Source organism: Clavelina lepadiformis, chromosome 3 (assembly GCF_947623445.1).
Source record: "Clavelina lepadiformis chromosome 3, kaClaLepa1.1, whole genome shotgun sequence".
Taxonomy (NCBI): Eukaryota; Metazoa; Chordata; class Ascidiacea; order Aplousobranchia; family Clavelinidae; genus Clavelina; species Clavelina lepadiformis.
In genome coordinates, this window is record NC_135242.1 from 8,275,054 (window position 1) to 8,300,272 (window position 25,219).

Genomic DNA, 25,219 nt, shown 5'->3' on the forward strand with positions numbered 1-25,219 from the left:
CTGTAACACTCACAAAACATAACAAAATCGATGAGTTTTTGTTTTGCGAGTGGGCAGTTGTGTATTTCTAAACATAATAGTGGGCACTTGGTGTCTTGTTGCCGAATATAGGCTATTCATGGTCGGCTTTCAGCTAAGCTTTTGCGCAACCTAATCCTGTTGTGATTTTTTACCGCAATTAAACTTTTACCCTTTGTCAATTGCAACAACCCATACCAGTACCTGGGTAAGCTGTTGTTACACTGCGTGGGGTGAAATGTTGCTCCAACTAGTAAATATTTTAACAAAAACGTTAAAACTTCGACGAGATTTTACAAAACTATCTGTTAGTCTTCGTACAAGTATACCTATTGATGCCGATGAAGTTGGATAATTACAAGCTCTAAAAGTGGCATTTAGGCTATACGAAGGGCTGTACCTTTTAATATCAGAGGAATGAACCTTCTCAACAACGATCTCAAGGTCTTAAGGTATATGAGCAATGCCTAAAAGATAAGCTGAGGAGTATAAAAATTTTGGTATACTCTTGCTATCAACTTGACAAACTGAGCCTGAGCTTGTCGAAACTTTTTTGGTGGGTGGAAAAAAGTCAAAAAGTTCAATACTATGATAGGTAAAAATAATATCAAACGCTCAGTTTTCATTCTATATATTATAGGTTTCTATCAAGTAATCTTTTTAACCGAAAAAAAAAACGGGAAGGTCAAGAAAAGTACGTCAAAGGCAAAAGCTATGACCAACCCTGTCGATGTAAAATTGAAAATAAACTTTAGGTTAAGGTGTAGGCCTATGTGTGACGATCACTTTCATTTATTATTATCACCTTGGCGTATCGATAGGATGAAACTAATACGGCCTTAAAACATGCGCGTTTCGATATATAGTTATAGACAGCGGCAATACTCCAGGGATAAGTAGATTACCGAAACTGCCACCACGAATGGCAAAATTCCTAGATTAATCATCCCTTGTTTGATTTCTTCATTTTCTCTTGGCGCACTTATGTAACCTGCAAACACCATTTAGCACCCGACTGTTAATTGAAGCCGATGTAGCGAAGTGTGGTTGTACTAAAAAGACTCCTTTGGTGACCTCTGAAATCAAGCTGCTTGCATGAGTAAAAATTATATCAAGTGTAAATGCTGTACAATATGTTCGTAAAAAGTATTGTATACACACAAACCGATAAAAAAACTGGCAAAGCTCTATACGTAACTTCTATATATGTTTGCTTTTTGCGTACAGTCAGGAAATTGTATCGCCCCAGGATATACGCGAATAGACTCTGAAGTGTTATCCAGAAACAAGCAAGTGAAAAAGGCATTGAGAGAATTGAAATGCCTTATATCGCCAGAGGCTGTACTAAATGACTTAAGTTAGAAGACAGAGTTGAATAAAAAAATCGATCGATCGCCAAAACGCCCGCAATCAAGCGATGTGCAGCGACGCCATCTAAGAGTGGCCTTAGATTGAAATGTGTTTTGTTGATGTTTGAAAGTTGAATTATAACTGTAGATTTAGGCTGATGAGCCCTTTGAATTGGTCAAGGAGCTTCGCTGCTAATTAACAGAGTAACTATACCAAACGGTACGGGAACAACTGACCGGTGAAATAGCTTTGTTGGAGATTTACTTGATTAGCAAAGATTTATCTTACTTGGTTAAGGCCACGGGTAAAAGTCTAGGTTAAAATTTTGTTTTAAATAATAACAGTGAAAGGAAAGACTCAATAGCAACACATAAAACGACTTTCATATTTCATAGATATATAACATTATTAATCAGGAAAATGGCGGCAAATGCTCTCCAGGTACTGGGATTTATTCTTGGAGTGCTAGCGTGGACAGGAATGATAGGAACCTGCGCATCACCTGAGTGGCGAAAAAGCAACGGTCAAGGAATAACGTTTATTGATAACACTTTAAGGTAAGCATATATATCGTCAAGCTTATTTCCTTCAGTGCTGGTTTATCGCACAATTGCAATTGTAAGTTTCGCTAAATCATTTAACAGATATGAAGGACTCTGGCTAAAGTGCAAAGCTTTTGCAACTGGACAAACGCACTGTGACGGATACAAATCGTTCTTTATTGGTTTACCAGGTAGGTTATGTTAGAGATTTTGAGTAACTCCTGCTTCTGCATATGTGGCTCATGCTGTAACGTAATTCTTGAACTATTCACGTTTCTTGCTGTCACGTGTGATACTATATCGCTACGTCATGTGATTGTTAAATGAGAAAATGCCGTTGCCATAAAAACAGTTTACTAACATAAAACAAGGAAAACATTTAAATTGAAAGGTTGCTAAGAAGATTAAATTAATCGTTTATTGCGTTGTGATTTATACCGGTCAATAACTTAAAATGTGGGTTTAGGGCTAGTCACCATGTAAAATTAATATGCTTGACGGCTGATTGTCCTCCACCAAAAGTGAACTATCCTTTCAAAACCAAAAGACTAAACGAGATGATTAAAGTTTAAATCAATGCGCTGACGTGACGCCATTATAAGCATCGCGCATCAATAAGAATTATGAGCGGTTTTCTATCGCCAAACACAATCTCCTTCATATTCCTCCTTAGCTTGTGCTAGTCCGACGATCTTTTCCCCTATCATGATTTTCTATAAGTTATTTAGTTTTTGGTTATATCGGAAAAGAGTTTTTTTTTTTCTATTTATTGGTGAGGTTTGTTCATTATATCAGGTCACAACTTTTCGAACTTCAAAAAATAAATTAGACAAGAAAGCGTTTTCTTAAGGATAAGAAGTAGACTTTTGAAAACCGGTAAGAATTTTCATTCTTTACCCGAAATATCCTTATATCAAATGCAACTAACCTTGGGGCTATATATTGAGGAAAATAACTTCGACAAACGCTATACTGTAAAACATAGACGTAACACGAATCTTGAAGTCGTTATATTAAATGCTCTTTAAAGTCAAAGCAGATTTTTTGAACAAGCATACATTACAACGAAAACTAATGCAATTTTCCGCCTTTAATTGTCTTCCGATGAAAAATTCATTTATTTTTAAGGGGAACGTTTATAGGTTCTTAACATTATGCTGTTTGCAAAAAGTTATAAGTGTAGTGAAACCAGGGCTCGAGAGATGAAGAATCATCATCAACCATCATTGCAAGCTTAGCATATGATAGTATTATTCAGTTTATATAAATTTCGAGAAGCTTTATCTAATATTAATGACATAATTTGGATTTGTATGGATAGAAGTATACCATTGCTATATACAATTTAACAATGAACTCTTTGATATTTAGTTGTTTTGCAAATTTGTCGGGGATTGATGATTGCTTCTATCAGTGTGGGCTTTGTCGCAATTATCGTGACCGTGTTTGGATTAAAATGTGTCAGTGTGGGAGCTGACAGTTCCCTGGCCAAGGCTCGTACTGCCTTAGTTGGTGGATTACTGTTTGGGATATCAGGTTAGAGCTGCTACACTATAATTAAGTCAACTTTGCGTAGAACGTCTATCACAAAATATAAACAATGTCATTACTTTTAATATCTGCTATAGGGTTTAATCAACAAGGCGCATGATTTCGATAACTTTAGTTACATTTTTTTAAATATTTTGATTTATTTTATTTGCATGCGTTGAACTGTGTAAGTGGTGATAAATTTATGCAATACTGCATGACACTGGTCTGGCATGAATGTGGGGCTAATGTATTTGTAACTTACATGTATAGTACAGTATCTGTGGCAGTTGCTTAGTATCGAAAAGCTTGGTAAAGTGTCACTTTTATTTTTGCTCTTACGAAGTAACGAAACTATATTCACAGAACTATTACCATACGAATTGCCTTTAGAGGTTATGAAATAAACAGGTTACGAAATACAAAGTACGTTGCGTTTTTAATATTTTACTGTCAAAATCGATATGTTTGACGTTAAAAGAATTATTAATTGCCGAAAACTTAGCCACAAGACCAAATTATTTCCCATATTAAGCAACGTTACGACAGTCCTTGGATGAAAAGGTATAGTCATAGGCTAGACAAGAAAAATAAAACAATAAGTTGTCATCATGTAGGATTGTGCATATCGGCAGCATCTTATTTTGGCTTCATGTGGTCCAGAAACGAGGGATATCACGTAATGAACGCGTTTTACGTGGCTTTGGGTACTTCGGGATCTGCCATATTTGGTTCAATCTTTATCATCTGGGGCTCCTGTTACGCTTCTGGCACAAGGGTTGGCGAAAAGGTAAACTTTCGAACATACTCCTTCAGGCGGCGAACAACCAACGACAATTTAGCTCTGCGCGAGGAGCGCGTTATTGGTTTTGTCAGTCAGGTTCCTTGCAGACAAAACGCTGGATCCAACAACCCTGTTTTTGTTAACGACTATATATAGATATGGCCATTAGACATACCATGGTCCATTACCGCCCCCTTTATGAAAATTTTCAAAGTGATTTCAAGAAATTTCAGTCAATAAATTTAATCTCTACTACGTAACCAATAGCTGTTGGATATATACTCGACAACTAAATTAAAATCAAATAAAGTAACTTAAAAGCAATATCAATATCATGCGTCAACAAAGAATTTTTTCTTCAATTTTTCTGCAGTAATTAGGCCTATATTTTTTAACTGAGTCTTAGTGTTGTTATGAGGAGAAAAATTGTGAAGCAATTAAAAAGTATGGCGCAGTCGTGTGCAAACTGCGATATAAAATATGTGTTTTCTTTATGTGCTTGCAATTATTCAAACTTATCATCTAATCATGATGCATGACGTTTAGCAAAAAGTTGTCTTATCTTGTGAATGTATCAATGGCTCTATTGTAGATTTTAAGCAATAAACCTTTACCCTGGATCTGCTATGCCTTTGCATTGTCTGAAACAAATTGAACTATAAGCACAGCCTGTTCTTCATATAATAGTTCCAGGAACATATTACCAACTCTTCGTTTACATGACGCAAAATGCTTCAGTTGTCTTCTTTTTATAAACCATGTCATTGTATTAGTGTGTAATGTAACACTGTTGTGCATGAGCTTTCTTCCTCGCATGTGGTTTTGTTAAAAACTGGTAAAACCTAGAAAATGCGGGCGAGTGGAATTCAAATGGGTATGACGTAATGCAATCTCATTAACGCCAAGAGTTATTCTTGCAAATATACCAACGTACATAATTATTGCCCATTTATGTGGTCTTGTGCTTTATTATTTAATACAACAATCGATGGAAGTAGACGAGATAACGTAGTCGCTTATCCACGCACCCACGGGAATAAACTTGCGGGCATGGTGGTGAGTGAAAAAAGCTCTATTTTAATAATTTTCAAAATCCTGCATGCTTGCTAGAGCTTATGTCGTGATTTTTAATGTCGTAACTGAAAATATTTGGCTTTGCTAGTGGCATGCGCGAGTTAATTAGAACGACAGGGACTTACTATTCCATAACAGACTTATGTAGATTTTCATAATAATTAAGGTGTCTTAAGTGGGGCGGCGGTATCTTACTACGCCCAAGACATTGTCCAAGAATATTACAACCCTGCCCAGCCAAAGATTTTGCCGATGTACCTTCGATTTGAATATGGATACGCTTTGTTCATAGGTAAGACATCTAATGTCCAAAAAGGAATAGGTATTCTTAATAATAGCATCAAAACATGAATATTAGCAATAAAAGTAGCCTACTATAAGTTTGCAGCACTTCAGGACTTCCTATTAATTATTATTATTCTTAGGTTGGGGCAGCCTTGTGCTAGGAATATTATGTGGGGTGATAATGTGCGTAACCAGTGCATACTTAATTAAACGAAAACCGCAAACCAGCCAGACCCACCAATTTCGACCAGTGTCAATCTTACAAAAGTCAGCCCAAAACAATCAAATAGCTTTGCAGCCGTATCGTCAAAATCCACATCAATCGATGCCTCAAAGACAAGCGAAAATTGAAACGGCTCCGAACACAGCGAAATCAACTGAAATTCAAAGTTTAAGCAACGGCAAAAGCAGACCTGTAAGGGATTCAACAGCGTCATCCAGTAACAAATCGGTACGAATTGAAGACAACCATCATCGCCGAGATAGGCGTAGACGTGCAAGCAGCAGCGAAAGATCACGATCACGAACAAGAAACCAAGACAATGTTACAGTAGATGTTCACGCAAATCGTCCTACGGGCAAGGAAAGCGAAAAAGGATTGGTCCGCTCAATTTCGGGCTCCTTGAAACAATACCTTTAATCATATGTTAGTGCATAAATGGAACTTTTACTAGATTCGGTAAAACGGATCATTGTTGTACTGATCTGCTCCCCAGAACTTTGCTACCTTCCCTTTTTGTATGCAAATGTTGGGGTAAGTTACTACTGACAATATTTTTTTTTGTATTAAAGAGTGCTTTATAACAAAATGAAAAATTGCATGATCGCAGCCAGCTTTGCCGACTTCACCAAAAGCCCTACCATTGTCGAATCACATGGTGGGATCAGAATGAACAAACATTTAAAGAAATAAATTATCATACTACTACAAGTTAAAAAGGAAGTAACTATTTTACAAACGACAAGAAAATAGAAAAATGAAAAACATACAGTCATGTACCATGCCATAATACTCTGCAATACAAGAAGCAACCTTTGCAGGACGTCAATCACACATCATATATTAACATTGAACACTTAATAGTGACCTCTCGTTTTCTTGAAAGAGGACATGTTTTCACAGTTCTTTTCGACTGATTCACGCTTCCGAGCATTAGAAGAAGATCCAGAGCATTGGGGGATACTTGTCTGCTCTTCCTGGATACACATAGGCCCGCAATCACTTTTTGCTGATGAGGATTTTCTTCGCAAAGAATTGTGTTCCGCCTTTTTCAAAACAGGAGTTATTTACTATAACCTAGCATCTAAAGTAAATGGAGTTCAAACAAAAGTTACTTATGGGCTGTAAAACAAATGTTGAGGTTTGAAGTTTAGAAATGGGCTACACAGTCCTCAAATGGCATCCTATTGATGCAAGATGCATTTTTGTAATACGAATGGTATAACTGGAGCAAAGACTTCAAGGCTTTATTTTGTCACTTCCAAACTAGTTTAAATAGATTTTAACAATCAGAAAATTGACACATGAATACCATAAACAGCAACAATGATCAACAAGGTATAGCAGTATACGAGTAAGTGATCTATTTTCCTATTTTATTGCAAGTGCAAAATTTAAATTGTTCAAAGAGTTAAAATTACATGACATATATATACAGATTTATATCATTGGCATTTAACTACTATGAAAGCAGCAAAAGTAAATGTCCAGAATGACATACATACCTTGTTTACAGCATGTTTGAGCGTCCAGTGCTTGGCATTTTCAACAAATCTATGTTGATTGTGCTTATATTCCTTTGCCTGTTAATTGTAACCCCATGAATTTCTGATCAAGCTGGGATTGACCAATAACAATCTTTTTCAAGAGTAATACATTTTACAAAGTAGTAAATTAATGCTATTTCAATTACTCACAATATCAGCCATTAATGGGTCATCTGGGTTAGGCTCTGCCATCAAAAGCTGAATTGTTGTAAGAACAGAAGCTATGTTTAAAGATGGTTTCCATGCACCCTACATCATCAAACTGAGATGTACATACTGAACTAACTGTAGTGAACAATAGGTAATTCTAAACAAAACACGAAATACTCTTATCACCTGTGGTGGCATTTTAAGAGTGTCCAAGCATATTCTACCACCACTGTCAATGTTAGGGTGGTATATTGGGGTAATAAATCGGAGTTTTGGGGGCTCAAATGGGTAGCGTTCAGGAATTGCAATATCAATGGTAAAAATGCCTCCAGCATAAGGTGTATCCTCATTACCAATTAGTTCTATAACAGTATGCAAACACAATGTCATTTACAATATATAAAAGCATGTGTGACAAACAGAAAACCATAGAATTGGGTTCAACATAATTTACAGTGATATTGAGTACAGTTACTATGCAAAAAAGCTTCAATTAAATGATTGCATTCGCTCTAGTATGTTTGTATAACTATATAACTGTTACTTTGTATAGCTCACTCCATAGCTCAAAATTTTTTACACAACTGCAAACACATGTACTTACGTGCTTTAATGGTATTCATGTTATTGCTATCTTCTTGCCAACAACAAATACCATGTGGTGGTGATTCTTGCAACATGACCAGTTCTCTTTTAAGACGAGTGATTCTTTGCATTGTTTGATCACAAGCAACCAAAGTACACAAAATTTGATTATACCTGGCTTGGCTATGCACGTTTCTTGGGAATAATATAAAACAGAAGTTAATTTACCAACACTTCAAAGGTATTAGAGCGGTCACTTTTTACAATTGTAAAATTACTGGTTATTGAACTGACAGAAAATATCTTCAGTAGGGATCGATGATAAAAGCAAGTCTTAATGGCTATGACACAAGTCAGGTCACTAACAACTTAAGTCCAAGTCAATTGAGTAAGTTTAAGTACACCAGACAAGTTAATCTTCTGATCAAGTCAAGGTATCGAAGCATACCACGTAACAATGTACGATTAATTTTTTGCTTTATGTTAATACGAAGCAATATTCTACAATATTTGTGACTTAGTTATACCCAGGGTTGCCATCGGTCTGGACTCAAAAATAAGCATGACTAGGAAACAAAAGAAGAATACTACCTTAAACAGTGCACAACAGGAGAAGGCAATCAATGTTCCAAAAAAAACGAGACACTATTCGCATGTTCTTAGTTTTGGTATCTCTTTGGTACAAAATGGTACTAAAAGTGTCGAAATGTCCAAAATAGGAACTTCTGCTCTAAAAATAAGGGTCACGCAAGTGACAATAAGAATGTTTCTCAGAAAAAAGGACAAAAATATTTTTTTAAGATACAGACCTTCAAAATAAGGACAAATCTTAGAAATAAGGGCGGTATGGAAACCCTGGTTATACTCATTTAACATTTAACTTCACCATTCATTACATTTTTGAACTTTCGATACATGTTGAAGTACAGTTTTTGAATAAAAGCATTTCATAAAAAAAAAACGATTCCGCAACAACTTCAATGACTTTGGATTGTGACCTAAAGTAAGTCAAATCAACCAAAATTCTCATCTAAGCTACATAGTTTAAACAAAAACATTAAGTCTTTACAAAAACCTGACTTGAATCAGTTATTGACTTTACTCGAGTCTTTCATCTCTGGTATGGATGTGATCAATCAAAAATGAACCTAAATATTACACACAAGTTTTGATCATTTTTTGTTGTTCTAACTAATCCTAATTTTGCAGCAGTTTCAGGACTTTATTTTGTAAAAAGTAAAAAACAACCAGCACAAAACACTGAAGTTTCTGGTTGTCGGCTGACTGTGAAAACAATGGTATGTTTTTGAGTTTACATTTGTAATTTCATATTGCAAAACAAATTGATCTCTATTATTCCTTATGGAAGTAACAAAATTAGCCAAATGTTGCATTCATACGCTTACTTGTCACAGACGTCTGATTAAATGCATTAACTAAAGAAATTAGATAGTTTTTTACTGTATTCACATTCTCACAAAGACATTTTTTTTAAATTAGCACAAAAGAAGCTTTGTTTAGTTATTTCTTACTTATCAATTCTTTAGATTTGCAATGTGTTTAACTGATTTCTTATTTATCTATATTAACGAAATTTTTATACCAATGAAGTGAAAGTAAAAAAAATATTTTTGTATAACATAGAAATACGGGAAACAATATAGACTTGAAAAAATGAATGCATGAAAGTTATACTTTCAACCCATTGTCTCACACTTACACCTGAAACATACCTAAAGTTCATGAACAGTAGGAAATCTACAGTGGGATTTTTGCATAGCTGGGAAACCGCTCTTTTAAAAAGAGTGTCCACGCTGAGAAAACAAGCGCGCTATTTTTTGCAATTCAAAGGTGTATGCCTATAGCACATTTATAACCACTGCCACCTCATGCCAGGTGGTTACTAGTGAATTACCTTAAGTTAGTTTCAAAGCAGTCTTCCTTTATTTACAGCATAAAATCAGTCTCAAAGCAGTCAAAAAATCTAGATGTTTAACTTAACTTAAACTTTTAATGAAACGATTTTGTGCAAAAAAAAGAATGAAGAGCGGATAGCCCTAAAATAGGAGTGGCTCCTGCTCACGCTCCTAAAAAATGAGCCCATCTCTGGATTTTTGTATACATGAATCCGAGATCATTTAATCATCCGAGAATTAACATAAATCATCATGAAACTAGTTTCCACCATATTATTTTAATGCATTATAATCCATGTCGTTATTCTGGAAACCTTACTTACCCGACAGAATATTTTGGGTTAACGAGATCATACAGTATACACTATTTAGTTATATGTCAACATTATTTAGTTCAAATGTTTAATGTGGGCGATGTAAGTGGTTTATACCCAGACTAGAAAGTTTGCAAGGTTATCATTTTGATATTATTCCAATGACAGACTGCTAGGTTTGTCTAGTGCTCATAAAATTTGTGCACTATTCTATAGTACAACAGCAAAAGTGCGTGCAAAATATATCCTATGTAGAATGTAAACTTAGCAGACTGGACAAAAAATGTGCCAAATCAACATGAATTTAAATCTTGGGAACTAATAGTGACAACTTTTGTTATTCTGTTGAATTCGAATCTTGCAAGATAACTTTGATCAAAACTGTGGTGTTATAGCCTACCTATAATGATAAAAAATAAAAAGATAAGTGGACTTTTTCTAATTCCATTGTACATAAAAATACACGTTTCCCAAAATCGTAACCTTGTGTGGTTTGCGTTTGGCGCGTTGAACGGAATTTCCCCAACCAGAGAACAATTTTTCAAAGTTATTAACGGACAGTTTACTTTAATTTTATTACAACTGACAAAGAATTGCATTAACTTCAAATATATAGTTTTAAACTGTTGTTCACAGCACAACCTTCCAAGCATATTAGAATCAAGTTTTATTTCGAGATGTTACTGGTTACTCACTTGGTCGCTCTCCCGCAGAATAGTTAACGTTATATATTGTTAGTATTCTATGATAGCATTTTATTGGTATAAAACAATGTAAATCTATAAATACTGCTAGAGAACTAAAACGATGAGAGTTGATGAGAGATAATGAACTAAAAAGTAAGAGAATTAAGGGAATCTAAGATGTCTATGATATCCTGCTTGCTTAGTTCTCTTAATCCACTAGCGGTACATGGAAAGTTCCGAAACAACCAAGGGAAGAAGTGATTCTGCGCCTCTGTGGTGAGTTGATACAATTAGACTGAATAACACTTTTAATTATGAATGACAATTGGGAAGTTCCAGATAGTGATGGTGAGGAAACATACCAACCCCAGCCTGATATCATTGTTACTTTGTATAAAGCAATTCAAAAACAAATGGTAGGTATCAAATAATGTCTGAAGTTTTAGCGTAGTTAGTAAATTTGGATCTAGTATACAAGTGCACAACCAAAGGGTACCTTTATATACTAGACCACAGCTACTCAAATTATGACGTCATCTTGTATCCAACACAATCTTAATAGATCGTTATTTATTCTGTACTTGCATACTCCTAACAATTGTTTTTTTTTGTGAAATAATCGCAGAAACATTAGTCAATGCAATTGCTTAAATCATCTCACCAATTGTTCCATTTTCGTAAAACGTTTTCTGTGTTCACCTAGACTGCAGAGTATGGCACATAATGGCAGGAAACTTTTTGGCCAAAACGGTGTTGTACATCAGAAGAGCAATTTTGCTAAAAGAAAAATAGAGACTTATTCTTTTTCTCCGTTTCCTATTATAAAAGGTGCGGTACCTTGCTGCCACAAACGTTGGACATGCTTGGGCCATGGTGCACTCCCAAGATGTCGGCAAAAACTGCCATACTCTGCAGTTCGGCATGTGGTGACACCGGGTCTTGTATCTGTAGCATACACGATTCTAATGAAAAACTGCCTTACTTTCTAATCTGGGCCAGAACAACCATACAGAAGCAAGGTTTATTTCTTGTTTCAGGGCATTAATTAATACATTGAGAGTGTAGTGCTGCCATGTTTTAAAAGATGAAATTAATTGTGAGTCATATGCCTTAACCACTGCATCATCAAGTCAATTTATCTATGATAGCTATTGTTTCATTAAGTTTGATTAATGTAAATACACTTGTGAATATAATAATGTGATTAAATCATTTACACCTCGACCTAACACAGATTCCTGATCTGGAAGTTAAGATACATCCCAGACGACAACCCAGCATACCAGAAAATAACAATACAGCAGATGTTGAAGCCAATGAAAGTAACTCCCTGCCTGCACCTGAAGACGAAATTAACGTTGCGGAAGAATCTAACGAATTTGACTTTGATTCCCAACATATAGACACTGTCAAAAGGTATAGTAATATTTCACTAATACTGTACTATTTGCAATTTAAGCAACTTTGCGTCCATATTCAAGCACTACCTGACCTGTGAATGTAATTACAGTAGTACCAAGTGGTCATTTGCATCTCAAATTAACTCATTAGTCAATTATACGTATGAGGAGTGCAGTACCGTATATAAGGCTGCTTTATTGTCCATAGCAAAGTTGTGTTACTTTCTCATACAAATAAAAAAATCGTAATTGATTGAAACAAGATCATATAAGCTTTTTTACGCAATCATTGGCCTGCAAAGTGTAATCATGCAACCCTTTATTTTTGTGAGAAAACAATGTTTTTTCACCATTACTGAAAAATCAACTTCCTTTAAGAAAGCAAGGCTTTGCAAATATTCACAAATGCAGCAGATGCTTGTATCTGTAGACATTGCCAAGTGGGAATGGCTGCACTTATTTTTTTGAGTTATAAATGAAGTTACGTTTACTTAGATTCACTCGACGCAACCCAAGTCGACCTCAAACTAAAAAAGTTGCAAGGATGGATAAGGTTTGTTCAAACATAATCAAGTACCAGAAAATGGATGAAGAGCAGCAGCAATTGGAAAAACAAGAAAAAAATGAATGAAAACAAAACGCTAACTCTTGACCATGAAGTCAAGTCTTGCTCTATGCAATGACAGTGACAAGAGTATATGGCGGAGCATTCGTAATTCATGAAAAATAAACTTTATGTGATGCTGAAGGAATAACGAAGATGATGCCACATGTTTTACAGAACAAATCAAGTTCATTTGAACAAGCAAGTGCATGGGAAATTTCAACGTACTTGCTTAAAACAAAATGTTGTTCCTGTGCAGCATATACGTTAACGATTGTATTTCTCTTGGCAGTTAATGTGTAAAGTAACTACATTTTGATGATAAGTAAACATGGCCTGAAATAGTTGACCATATATTATATTTTCCTGTATTAAAACAACCTGCTGCTCACGTAACAGATGTATATACAAATCTAAATATGTTTAATTGCATAAATAATTTTCCAATACTGCTTGTACATGTATTCCAAAAATAAATATTTATTAGTATGAATTTAACTCATTCCAACTCAGAGAATGATCATATAATGACATCACAGTATCTAGGGGTGTTAATGTGGGATTAAGACAAGGAAGGGAGAAGCATTTGCTGTCGAGCACCACTTTCTCTTGAATAAGATCAGCAGGAAACATGTCTAAGATATCAGGCTCTCCAGGACTGTAAGGCTACAAAAAACATGGTCAGGGATTAATAATAATGTGATTGTTGTATGACACAAATTTTTGTCATTAATATCACAATAATGCTTTGGTAATGATCTCAAACCATTATCAGTTAACCTTTGCCTGAGAAGGTCGTTTAATACGTCGAAATTCCGCTGATGCCATTACATCTGACAATGGCACATCAACACTAACAAGATTTTTGAATAACATGTCTTCTGGGTCAATATTTGTTCCAGCTGATGCCTTCACAGTAACATGGGCCTAAACACAATAATAAGCATGTGAACTTGTCGAAAAAACGTTAAGGACATGACAACTTGATTAGTTTAATACCATCATTTCAATACACACCATGTCTTTCAGACAATGACATTGTACATTTTATAGTGCTTTTAAGTTTTCCAATAACGAATTCTTGTTTATCTCATAAACAACATAAAACACATTTATCACAATAATGAAATGCGGCACCTTTAGTTCTGGGTCTTCCTCCAACTTTTTCTTCATGGTTTGCAAAGCATCGAATTTCTCCTCTTTAATATGCTAAAACAACAAGAAATTAAAAGCTAACAAAATGCAATATTTATACAGCACACAAAAGATTTATTTTAGCACAATTGCACTATACCTGCAACTTCTGTCCCATTGCTAAAGAAGAATTATATTTTGGTTGCTCAAGTGGAATTGAATTAAACTGATCATCTGATTTTGAAATATACTTTACAGAATGAGAATGTCTTTGAAGTCCAGATTTTTTTTTCAGAAATATTTGAAGGGATTGCGTGGAAATCGCTATGCTAGTTTCATTAGGACCACTGGTCAAGTTAGTGGTCAGCTTGTCAATCTTTTGTTGAGCTAATGTGTTTTTTCTGTGTCCTTCCGATCCTCTAGCCACTTTTATTCGAGTGACCGCATAAGGTTTTGTAGGCTCTACTATTTTTTTGACGGGCTCAGGATGGGATAGTTTTTTCCCATGCATATCCAATATTTGTGAATAGTTAGATTCAGGTCCGATTGCTGCAAATTGCTGGAAAGATGAGCTAGAATTTGTGGAATTAAAATCCATGCTTGCATTACTGGATTCTACATTGTGATCTAGAGTTATATCAGCCAACGGATTTCTTTGTGTAAGCAGAGCAGCTTTTGTACTGAAATCTGATGTGTCTTCAGTGCCATGAGATGATCCCTCCTCAAACTCAGTACTGATCGATGAGCTGTCATTACAAGCGCTCTGGCTCACCGGTGATTCGATTAATGTATCATCGCTTGAATCTGGAATGTCAAAGCGTACTTTGTTCTTTGATTGTGGCTTTGTTATTTCATTCCCTGTTAATTTTGTCTTCAGCAAAGAAGGTAATTTCTCAGGTGTGATAAACAAATCTGGATCTTCTACTACAGGAGGAAGATATGCTGTTACATTTTTTTGTTGGCTTTTAATTTTTCGAAAGTGTACTGGGGGCTTTTCAGGTGTTATTAGCAACGAAGGATCAGAGTGAACTGCAGTAATTTTAGTTGGAATTAAGTCCAGCTCTGATGCTTTCTTTAAATCTTCTTGGTAAGAACCATCGTGTAGGCTCACATTACTTGGTGAAGACATAACTATTTTTGACACTGCAATAAAAAGCTTTATAAAAGGTATATGAATGAATAACGTACATAAATAACATTTCACAACAAAGCCTACGATACATAAATTTTTATCAAAACTTTATACCAAACTTTATCAAAACTTACAAAATAATATGTTCAGATTCAACAAATGCGGTTAATGGAATTACAGTATAGAAGCAACTGCTAGAGTACAAATTTTACAATGAATTCGCTGATGTTAGAATGTGTCGAAATATGTTTAATACTTTACATCTTTATTTACCCTCCTTTCTAGCATCATAGGCTACTGTTTTTTCCTTCCTTAAAACGTGCAATGTTACAAAAAAGCAAAGCAGACATGTGGTGTGTGTACACCAGGGGTGATGACCAATTCGCTGTTGCGGGCCACTTTGTCAGTTACAGCTGAGTAAGCGTGTGGAGTGATCGGAGTTTTATAGATTAGTAGCCTAGCAAAAACATTTGGCTTCCTGTACACATCATAATTGCAAAACTAAAGAAAGTGAATTTAGTGTAAATTAAGTATATCTACAAGTGATATATTTCTATAAGTTTTTCTTGTTACACCGTTAAACTTTATAAAGCAAACTTGGACTGATAACTGAATCTTTTTTAGGAAAAGTCACCAAATTTCAAGTTTCTAAACCAAACAGTACCGGTACAGCTGTACGTACAGTACAACTTTACTGTACGGTTTGCTGTTACTGTGTGCAGGGTCGGCCACACATAGTGTAGATAGGGTTAAAAAGTATTGTATGTACAGTCTTGAAATTTTATATACAGTTCTTGGAATCATAAGAATCTTGCCCATTAAAATTAATATTAAAATAGCAATTTGTTTGGTAAAATTCGGACACTGAGTACTTTCGTAGACTGGCTACCCAACTTTGCAGTCTGGCAGCTGCTACTGTATCTCCACACATTGGTATGCTAGCTTAGCGTAGCCTACACAGCCTAGAAATGCCTTACGAAGAAACGCCTTTTCTATAAGTAATAGCTACACCAAAACAATGTTTTCGATTTTGAAAAACAGCTCGGTACATTGAAAACTACGTTGTGACTAAATCATAAAAATCTCGTGTCAACGTTAGTCATAGATATTATATAATCATATTTATACAGTATAATTATAAATTTTTATTTATTTTTTATTTTATATATACATGTTTATACAAACATATTATAGTTTTTATATAATATCTATGACGTTATTACGTTCAAAACCATATATATAATATAAACATGGTTATGTAATATGTGTGTGTTTATGGTTCAAAACCGAAAATAAAAATTCTAATATCTTTTTAGTCATTGATTTGCATTGTAGTTTCAAACGGCACAAGATAAAAATAGATATTTGTTGAATAACTTGGCAGTCACTGTATCCAACATATGCGTTTGCTTTAAGCTTTGACTGCCTGGGAAAAACTCGGATTTTGTTCTACTGCATTTTCTCAAATTAAGACCGACAGAACTTTTCCACGAAAGTCATTCTATTTATTTTCGCCAAAGGTCATTAAAATCTCTAAATCATGAAATTAAAAGGGAACTGAAGTCATTTCCAACTTATTTTTTTAAAAAGAATAAAAATACGCTGATTCCGATAATGCTAACGAAATTTCCCAATGTTTTTTTGTTAGTAAGTTATTAACAAAATCGTTTTCAAAAATCTATGCGGGGAGCTTGTCTGTATGTGCAAGTTAAGATTAAATAGGTCATATACTATATATACAATCATATTAGGTTTATTTGGTTTTCAACTTTTCAATAATGATCATAAATGCAAACTTTTGCTCTTAGCAAATGTAAGAAAACCAGAACTGGGCAACGTTTGTTTAAAAAGTATGGCGTTTACGTTATCGCTCGTCGAAGAAAAATCGAGCGCCGCTTGCATTCACATTGTTGACAAAAAATTGAGCGCGTTCGCTCCCGGGCACACAGAAATCAATTGAACGTGCTCGCGTTTGTTGCGGTAAAAGCTATTTTTGTCTTTTCTGGACATTTTAGATAAACAAATGCATTTACCTGTTGTAATGTGGAGCTTGTTTCCATTTGTTAGTTATCATCATGACATTTTACAAAAACATTTGAGATTTCCAAGGGCAGCCTTAACAGATTACTAGCTACCGCGGTAGCGAATCATCTTACGTCCAAGACGTTTTATTGAAATTATTTTTTTTATCTATTTTATGGAACCATAGACATCGTATATATATAAACGTGTATATGATATTTATGTATTAGAATTTTTTTCATTTTATTATTTTTCATAGCCTAGCCGCCCTATACTGTAAAGTCATAAGCCTACAAAATTCGCTTAAACCTGTTTTATCTTAGGCTTTTGTCCTTGTTTTTTGTAACCTTTTGAAAAAACATTCAGTCTATGGACGACGTTTGGAGCGAAAAAAATGTGAGCTTCACCCCCCCCCCCGCGAACTCACTTCATTTTGGCAAATTAGCATTCACTCAATCGAGTGCGCTCGTGGTGGAGTAGATTTTTGCGGTAATAATACTTCTACAGTTCTACTTAAGTAACTTATGTGGTTACTTTGACCACTGCTGCTTAACGCTTAGTGTAGAGCCGGCGAAAAATCTCAGTAGCAACTTGTTTAGCGCAAACTATATTTTTATACTACTTTCTTTATCATTGATTGCACTACATAACACAGTTTTTGTTTAGCTCATTTTTATGTCCCTGTAAGATTTTTAGAGCGCCGAGTTCAAAAAGCGTTTTATTTTTTTCGGATCATCATTGCTTTTTTAAATATTCACAGTTTTTGCTTTATTCAACTCATAATTTGTTGCTTTTTTGCGCATCTTTTCATAATGTTCATGTAATAGATTTAATCCGTAGTGATTCTTTATTAGGTTTATTTAAACATAAAAGTCACAATTAAACTCTACTTTGTTTATTACAAGTCCCAAAAGTATCAAAACACGCTATTCCAGAAAATGAAAACCTTAAAATATGAACTGTTGAACAAGTTTTTTTTTTATCAAAAGTATCTTCCCTTATCAAAAACCAAATGTAATCCTCCATCGTTGCACTGTTCCAGCGGCCTTGATACCGTCTTTCCTATGGCTGAATAACTTGGTGAAATCTTTCACCGTGTTTCTCGTCAAAGTCCCCAAGATTTTCTTGAAAGCACTCATAATGAGAAAATAAAAGACGAAGTTTTAAGGACATACGACATCCCATTTGTTCGTAGCTGGTGACAAGATTCTTTACTGTCTCTTTGCAATTTGGATCTTTCTTGTTTCCTAAAAAGCCGTCCACCACACCTAAAAATGCTTGCCATGCGTTTCTGGTTGTTACAGTAATTTTTTCGTCCAGGGTTCTTGATTTAAACGTAGCCTAGTACTTATTTGGGGGCCAACAAATATTCTTTCCTTTAGTTTGGCATATGACAACTTGAGAAACATTGCTCTCAAAATTTTTCTTTCGTAATCCAAAATCTTAACAAATTGCTTCACTAAACCTAATTTTATATGTAGAGACTATAATAAAACTTGTTCCCAGCTTACAAGTAGCTCTTTGATGACATTGCACCTTGCACCTTCCTGGCGTTATTTCTTCCCTTGGCGGACACCGATTCTTTTGGCAGTGCTCTCAATCAGCTTTGCTATTCCGTAAGTAAAGAAAGCAGTAATTTTGGTATAGCCACCCTGCCTTGCAGACCCAACAAAAAAAACAATATCTAATTGCCACAAACAGACCAAATTAGATTTAGCATACCTTATTTTAAACAATAGTTGCTTGACATTTTCATAGTCTTTTTTCATTTGTATCGAGTAAGCAAGCGAAATTGATGGATATATGTTTCCGTTATTAAGTAAAACTGCTTTACGGCTTTTGGTTGAACTGTCACAAAAATTCGTCACGGATTCGGATCATGTTCTATTACAACAGCATTTAGCAAACCATTTACGTCTTTGCAATAACATAGGTCATGAAGTACATGAAAGTAAACAGAGAAGTCCAAATGCTTTTTCCTATAGGCAGTTACTTTGCAATCATTGCCCAACAAATTCCACTCGTTTAATCTTGTTGTTAATAACTTTGCTACGGATTTTGTTAGCCCGGGGGCGCGTAATAAATCGCCTAATTTTCCTTTGGATGCTTGGATGGTGAAGAAATTGGATTACAACTAAAATGCACAAACTGATGAATAGTTCTATGTTTTGCAATACTAAACTCAACTTAATGAGTTTCTAAGCAGGCAAACTCAATAAAATCAATCGGCTCAGATAACACGAAAAATAAGGAGTACTGAGAAGAAAGCTTTACAAGATAACAAACATTTTACACTCCCTTTTACTTTCTCTAGAAACGCCAATTTATAGCACAATAAGTTTGACAGACTGTTCAACAATGCTTGAGCTATTGATTGCAAAGTACATTTTTGCCCGATTAAAGGTTTCCAGTGAGAAAAACAATGTGCATACTTGTCAATCATAGTTTGATTACTCGTGTAAGACCTTCAAATTGCCTTCGAAACTCGCCAAACGCACTTTTAATTGTTTCGATTATTTTATGCCAATGGCACATTAGATCTGTTCTTCTCTTTTGGTTAGAAAAAAGATGAAAATAAACTTTTTGTGTCAATTAACGTATACACGATATGCATTACAACTTTATTATTTTGGCCTAAAATATTATCGAAGTTTTGTCTGTATTTACAGCAATGTGCTTGTAATCTTCAAGCTAGAAAGTTGATTTCTTTACAATGAAGTAGACCTGCGATAAAAACGTATTCCATTGTCGTATGTCCATATTTATTTCTGTGTTTTGTGCTTTGTCAATAAAAAATGGTCTTTGTTTATCGGCAAGCGAGGATCATCTCCTTCAGAAGTCAAAGAGCAGACAGATGTGGCAAGTCATCGAAGGCAAATATACATATAATCGTGCATTACGATAATGCAAAACGAGGAAGTTATTAGTACAAAACAGTAAAGCTTTTTCCTACATAGAAATGTCTTAAGACGAGTCGCATCTTCAAACAGCGTTTATTTCGTTACATGTACCAATTAAATTAGTTTTCTTATATTTTGAGTGAAGGCTCTCATATCAACCTGCCCTTTTGCTCTCATTTATGGTGAGTTACGCTATCACAAAAGATGACTATCCAAAATTATAGTCAAGAATATTAATATCTGGGTTTAAAGGCAGTTGTCGTAGCTATTTTGTTATCAGCGTTTGAATGAAAGTCTATCTCTATCACAACTACGGATTTATCATGGGCAGTAGAACTAGAATACTAGATACACACTGGATCATTACACCTCAACTAGTTAAAACCGTAGTCCAAGAGCAAAATTTCTTTTTAATCCATTATTTTCAACAAAAAAGTAGGTGCTTTGCAGCAATCAAAATAACAAAAGCCAAGAACAAGACATACAGGAACGAGAGCGTTTAATGACTAAGATACCCACAAGGGTTACTGCTACTTAAGCTCTAATGGACGCATATAGGTGCTGTCAAAGGAACAAGTGCTGCTAACTTATCAAGTTATCACTAATAATAATTAATAAGTAAGTGTTGCACTGTTAGTCACAAAATGGCAGTGTAATCACAAGAACAATAGACTGGGATTTTCACACAGTTTGTAGCAAAAGGCCGGATTACGTGTAACATGTTTTTACACAATGCTCTGCGAAATCAAAAAGTTCAATGTGCAATAAACTTTCAGACAAAATAATGTGGTTTGAATATCAGATGTCCTTTAAATGATCATGAACAATACAACCTATTTAAGAAGATATCTTTGATAAGTAACTGATGAAAAGATATGAAAAGAATTTTACCATCAGGAAAATAAGCTAAAGTGCCACAGTAAAAAAAACACCATAAAACATAAATGTATAGTACTACAGATTGAGAAACTTAGTTGGGTAGAATGAGTTTTAGTGAGCTATGAAAAACAGCATGTATTTTTTTATCTGAGGGAGTCAACACAGTTTATTTTCATAAAACAATTCAACACAGTAGAATGCTGGAACATATTGGTGCTCTTATTACACTATTTCAGAGTTTTAAAAAAGTTTGTTGTGATATAAAAGCTGAATAAAAAGTCACCCCATAAAAGTTTTTAAAGAAATGGTTCAAAGATGTTTAAACTGCCTTTAAGTGAGTTTACTCCTTTTCTTTTTGATCTTCTTCTCCTTCGCCATTAGCATCAACTTTCTCTTCCTTCTGCTCATCGTCATCTTCAGTTTTTTGCTTTTTTGCTTCTTCAACCTCCTGAAAAAAAAAATCATTTTCTGTAAGTAAGCAAGCAAGATAGTGACAGTATAGAGTTTAGTAAGTAATAAAGGTACTTCTTGTGTAAAAGCAGCGTACTATAAATATAATATTTCTCTCAGTGTATAGGTACACAAAAGAGATGTATTGCGACTAAGTGAAAAACAAAAATTTGTTACTTTTTACTTAGTTTTAAAACTAGATATTAGTTTTATGACATTTCAAAGATTTTTCTCTTCCATTTGCAGTATTAACATTCAATAGATAAAAATATCCTTACAGTCACAGATCTTGCATGATAAATAAGGTACCGTATATACTCAAGTATAGGTCGACCCCTAATTTTTCGCTGAAAATCGGAGATAGTTTTAATCTCTCGTGTATAAGTCGACTAGCTTATTCGCTAGCTTGCCGGCAAAGTTTAAGCTAACCTTTGTTGAATTGGCCGAAAAAACTAACAATTTTACCACTGCCTGGGAGTTTAACACGTCAAAAAAAAACAGCTGACATATCATCGCAATGCATCTTCTGGCTTTATTTCGTATTGTTGGTTGCGTTTACTATTTGGTGTTTTTGTGATAAATTTAACGTTTTTCTTTTACCGGAAAGCTTTCCGTAATTTGCATGCGTCAGTCACCGTTCTGTCAGCTAGACCCGAGGTTTTACTCTAGCTTGTCCCATGTATAGGTCGATTCCTGCTTTTTGAGGTGAAAATCAGTTGCAATAATCTCAACCTATACTCGAGTATATATGTTACATATTTGACTTAAATATACATTGACTGTCTTGTAATTTAGTACGATATTTGTTGTCTGAAGCTTTGTGATTGGATATAACGAGTAAAAAACTTGGCAATAACTACACCTACTTGTGAGAAACCTACAATAAAGGTGGTAAGAATATGAACGAAAAACTGTAGTTATTTTGAATGAATATGATTTACATAGAAATTTATCAAAAAGTTTTGCAAAACTATCGAAGTATCCAGTATGAAAACAGTTTCTAGTACTGATTAGGTAACTGTATCACTTAGACCAGTGGTTCTCAAACTGTGGTACGCGAGAGCTTTTTAAGTGGTACCGCGTACCGCTGAACATGATTTTCGATGTGCTGTGAGTAATGTGTTGCCCCGGATAGACAAGCTTGTGCAGAAGAAACAGTTGCTTCTATCAAATTAAATTGTGTTTTCTTGCTATTCATTGGTGTTATGGTATAGTAATAACGGTAATAACTAATAAATACCGGTACATTTGAGTAAAATAAGTCATTCAGGAGCCAGGTGGTACGCAGTGTAGCAAAAAAAACGAATGAGTGGTACGCGATCGCAAAAAGTTTGAGAAACACTGACTTAGACTAAGTGTATGCACTAACAGGTTCATTAGTTTCCTCAGCAGAACGTTTTGTAGCAGTTTTATCCTCATCAGAACTCTTTAGGTCGGCATCTTGTGCTCTTGTTTTAGCGTCCTCATTAACTCCTCCCTGCTTTTCCACAAACTCTTTTCCTTCCTAAAAAATTTCAACGGTAATTAAAAAAAGAACTCCATAAAAATTCCTTTGCAGTAATATTAAAACTTAATTAAAAATGGAATGTCTCAGTCTTTTATTTCATTTAAGGAAATCAATAATGGATATATCTGACCTGAAAATATTCAGTATTGCATTTAAAACACAACATAAAACATTAAATAATTGTAGTCAAGGCAGTCACACAAATTAATTATCAGCACCTGTGCAGTTACAACCATGGTATTATCTCTAGCAAGCTTTGTTGGAGAATTTCCATTCTTAATGGGTTCAGTTGCATCTCCAGATCCATTTTCAGCAGTTTCGGTTGCAACCTTTTTGCATTGTTCTGCAAGAGCAGGGCTATTCTTTTCAAGAAATTCAATTCCCTCCTGAACATAATAATAAAAACATATACATTGTATACGTATGTACAACTTGTTAACACTTTAACGGCCGAAGTTGCGATGAGTCTTCAATGACCAACAGCGGTCATTTTGACCGCTACCCCGAAAACATGTTTTTGCTAGTAAATGAGTAGTGGGTTTGCAGCTTAATTGTTGAACAAATACTCAAGTCATGTAACGCGATCAATCTATCCATGAAAAACAGTTTTATTTGAATGGATGGGCAAAACCTGGACACAAAATTTGGAAAATGTTTCACATTTGCGTTGTCGCACATCTACATGAACAGTGGGTTATTGTGCATCATTAAATTGCTTTTTGTGCAGTGAGGCGTTTTTGTCTTTCAGACGTGATGTAATCGATTTGGCTATGTTTTGTTTCTTACTTAAGTACTTTACTTCACCAGTGGAACCAAAATAGGTCAACACTACTGGGCATGCCCACAATTCTTTCATTACAAAAAGTAATAATCGACTCACTAACTTAGGCTACAGGCTAATAGCCTGTGTGCTGCGCTGTTTTTCCGCTTGAGAGAAATAGGTTGTATACCCACTAAATCTCGCAGTTGTCAGCAATATACTTCTGTGAGTCTGCAAAGGTACTCCAGCTGTATTTTAGATTCTAGCTGACTTATGCTAAGGTGTTGCAAAAATGTAGCTCCTAGATTCAGATTGTAAAATAACTGCATGTCTGTTTCACAAAATCTTCCATAATCTGAAGTCAGTCTCTTTCCAGTTCTAAATAATAACTGGAAAAATTTATTATAAGTGCTTTCTGAGTTGTTTTTTTTTCGATAAATGACTGTATGACGTCACAAATAAAATCAATTTATCGGAAAATATAAAGACAATGTTTGAGTACAACAAAAGGCTTAAAAACGATAGTTTTTGTATAATAGTCATAATGACCATTGGAGGTAAACCACCCTCTTAAATATTTCTGAAAGCAATCTTCGGCTTGATACTCAGCATGCTTATTACTTAGGAAAACTCTGGAAATTTCGAACCCATGCAATTTCCGTAAAAAATTATATCGCACTTTTAAATTCCAAAACGGTCAAAATGACCATATCGGCCGTTCTAGTGATAACTGATAATAAACACATGTTAAAGGATTTTTCAAATTACTTGATCATTTTCCTTTGGCAAATGATTTTTATTCACAGTACATAAATATACAGAGTAATAGGCTAATACAAAGAAGTTAGTTTGCAAATATTCCAAAAAATGTAAAAACTTGCATAGCTTACATGATACGCTTAACATAATTATATAACATATACCTTGGCTGTAGCCTCCATTGTGTTGTCTCGTGCAAGTTTGGTTGGAGAAGCCATGATCAATTAAGAAAGATATGTCCACAACTAAATAAACTTTACCAATCAGAATAGGCCTATTTAACAAATTGCAGTAAACCTACCTTAACTTAATAGTTGGTTATCTGGAAAAAACAAGGTCGTATTTGTACTCCTCTATTAAAAACCATGGGTTTAATGCTTTCATAGACAGTCTAAAAAAGATGAGGCTAGTGTCTTCCTTTAGGCCAACGTTTCAACGACTGCGAATAACCAGCCGCGGAACCTGCCAGGCCTATAGGAGGCATCGCAGCATGGCTTGCTTTTCGAAAAAAATAGCCCAAGTGTTCGATGAAAACATACTGTAAAACTACAAAAAACAGAATTATGAAAAATAAAATGTTGGCAAATTTGCCCAAATTACCGGAAAGCTCACGCTTACTTAAAAAGTAAATGGGCATACACAACCTTTACCATCGTTTTTATGTATAAACT

The 25,219-nt window shown here is 34.8% G+C and overlaps 5 protein-coding genes across 11 annotated transcripts; 2 read left to right on the forward strand and 3 right to left on the reverse strand.

The window, feature by feature from the left end:
• The first annotated feature begins 1,392 nt into the window (after positions 1-1,392).
• LOC143450187 (claudin-7-like) lies at positions 1,393-6,412 on the forward strand. Of its 4 annotated transcripts, none has more exons than XM_076950632.1 (6): positions 1,393-1,672; positions 1,764-1,925; positions 2,013-2,101; positions 3,282-3,446; positions 5,465-5,590; positions 5,724-6,412. In XM_076950632.1, exons 2-6 carry the CDS (start codon positions 1,789-1,791, stop codon positions 6,221-6,223), a joined length of 1,017 nt encoding a protein of 338 aa, XP_076806747.1. In that variant the 5' UTR covers positions 1,393-1,672; positions 1,764-1,788; the 3' UTR covers positions 6,224-6,412. The 4 variants fall into 4 exon arrangements, with proteins under 4 accessions (XP_076806747.1, XP_076806746.1, XP_076806748.1 ...); XM_076950631.1 differs by having other exon boundaries at positions 1,785-1,925; XM_076950633.1 differs by having other exon boundaries at positions 1,393-1,587.
• Positions 5,935-8,302, reverse strand: LOC143450188 (ubiquitin-conjugating enzyme E2 T-like). Of its 2 annotated transcripts, none has more exons than XM_076950636.1 (5): positions 8,105-8,302; positions 7,687-7,862; positions 7,501-7,548; positions 7,309-7,386; positions 5,935-6,849 (listed from the first exon to the last, which is right to left on the reverse strand). In XM_076950636.1, exons 1-5 carry the CDS (start codon positions 8,214-8,216, stop codon positions 6,661-6,663), a joined length of 603 nt encoding a protein of 200 aa, XP_076806751.1. In that variant the 5' UTR covers positions 8,217-8,302; the 3' UTR covers positions 5,935-6,660. The 2 variants fall into 2 exon arrangements, with proteins under 2 accessions (XP_076806751.1, XP_076806750.1); XM_076950635.1 differs by having other exon boundaries at positions 7,501-7,599.
• A 2,921-nt stretch (positions 8,303-11,223) lies between these two features.
• LOC143450139 (uncharacterized) lies at positions 11,224-13,498 on the forward strand. The gene is made up of 3 exons (XM_076950571.1): positions 11,224-11,417; positions 12,236-12,417; positions 12,897-13,498. Exons 1-3 carry the CDS (start codon positions 11,316-11,318, stop codon positions 13,030-13,032), a joined length of 420 nt encoding a protein of 139 aa, XP_076806686.1. The 5' UTR covers positions 11,224-11,315; the 3' UTR covers positions 13,033-13,498.
• On the reverse strand, positions 12,578-16,284 carry LOC143450138 (uncharacterized). Of its 3 annotated transcripts, none has more exons than XM_076950570.1 (5): positions 15,545-16,284; positions 14,300-15,282; positions 14,143-14,214; positions 13,786-13,932; positions 12,578-13,671 (listed from the first exon to the last, which is right to left on the reverse strand). In XM_076950570.1, exons 2-5 carry the CDS (start codon positions 15,266-15,268, stop codon positions 13,489-13,491), a joined length of 1,371 nt encoding a protein of 456 aa, XP_076806685.1. In that variant the 5' UTR covers positions 15,269-15,282; positions 15,545-16,284; the 3' UTR covers positions 12,578-13,488. The 3 variants fall into 3 exon arrangements, with proteins under 3 accessions (XP_076806685.1, XP_076806683.1, XP_076806684.1); XM_076950568.1 differs by having other exon boundaries at positions 15,406-16,284; XM_076950569.1 differs by lacking the exon at positions 15,545-16,284 and having other exon boundaries at positions 14,300-15,399.
• A 4,299-nt stretch (positions 16,285-20,583) lies between these two features.
• LOC143449785 (uncharacterized) lies at positions 20,584-24,912 on the reverse strand. The gene is made up of 5 exons (XM_076950110.1): positions 24,850-24,912; positions 24,713-24,793; positions 23,248-23,415; positions 22,892-23,026; positions 20,584-21,520 (listed from the first exon to the last, which is right to left on the reverse strand). Exons 2-5 carry the CDS (start codon positions 24,764-24,766, stop codon positions 21,413-21,415), a joined length of 465 nt encoding a protein of 154 aa, XP_076806225.1. The 5' UTR covers positions 24,767-24,793; positions 24,850-24,912; the 3' UTR covers positions 20,584-21,412.
• Between the last annotated feature and the right edge of the window lie 307 nt (positions 24,913-25,219).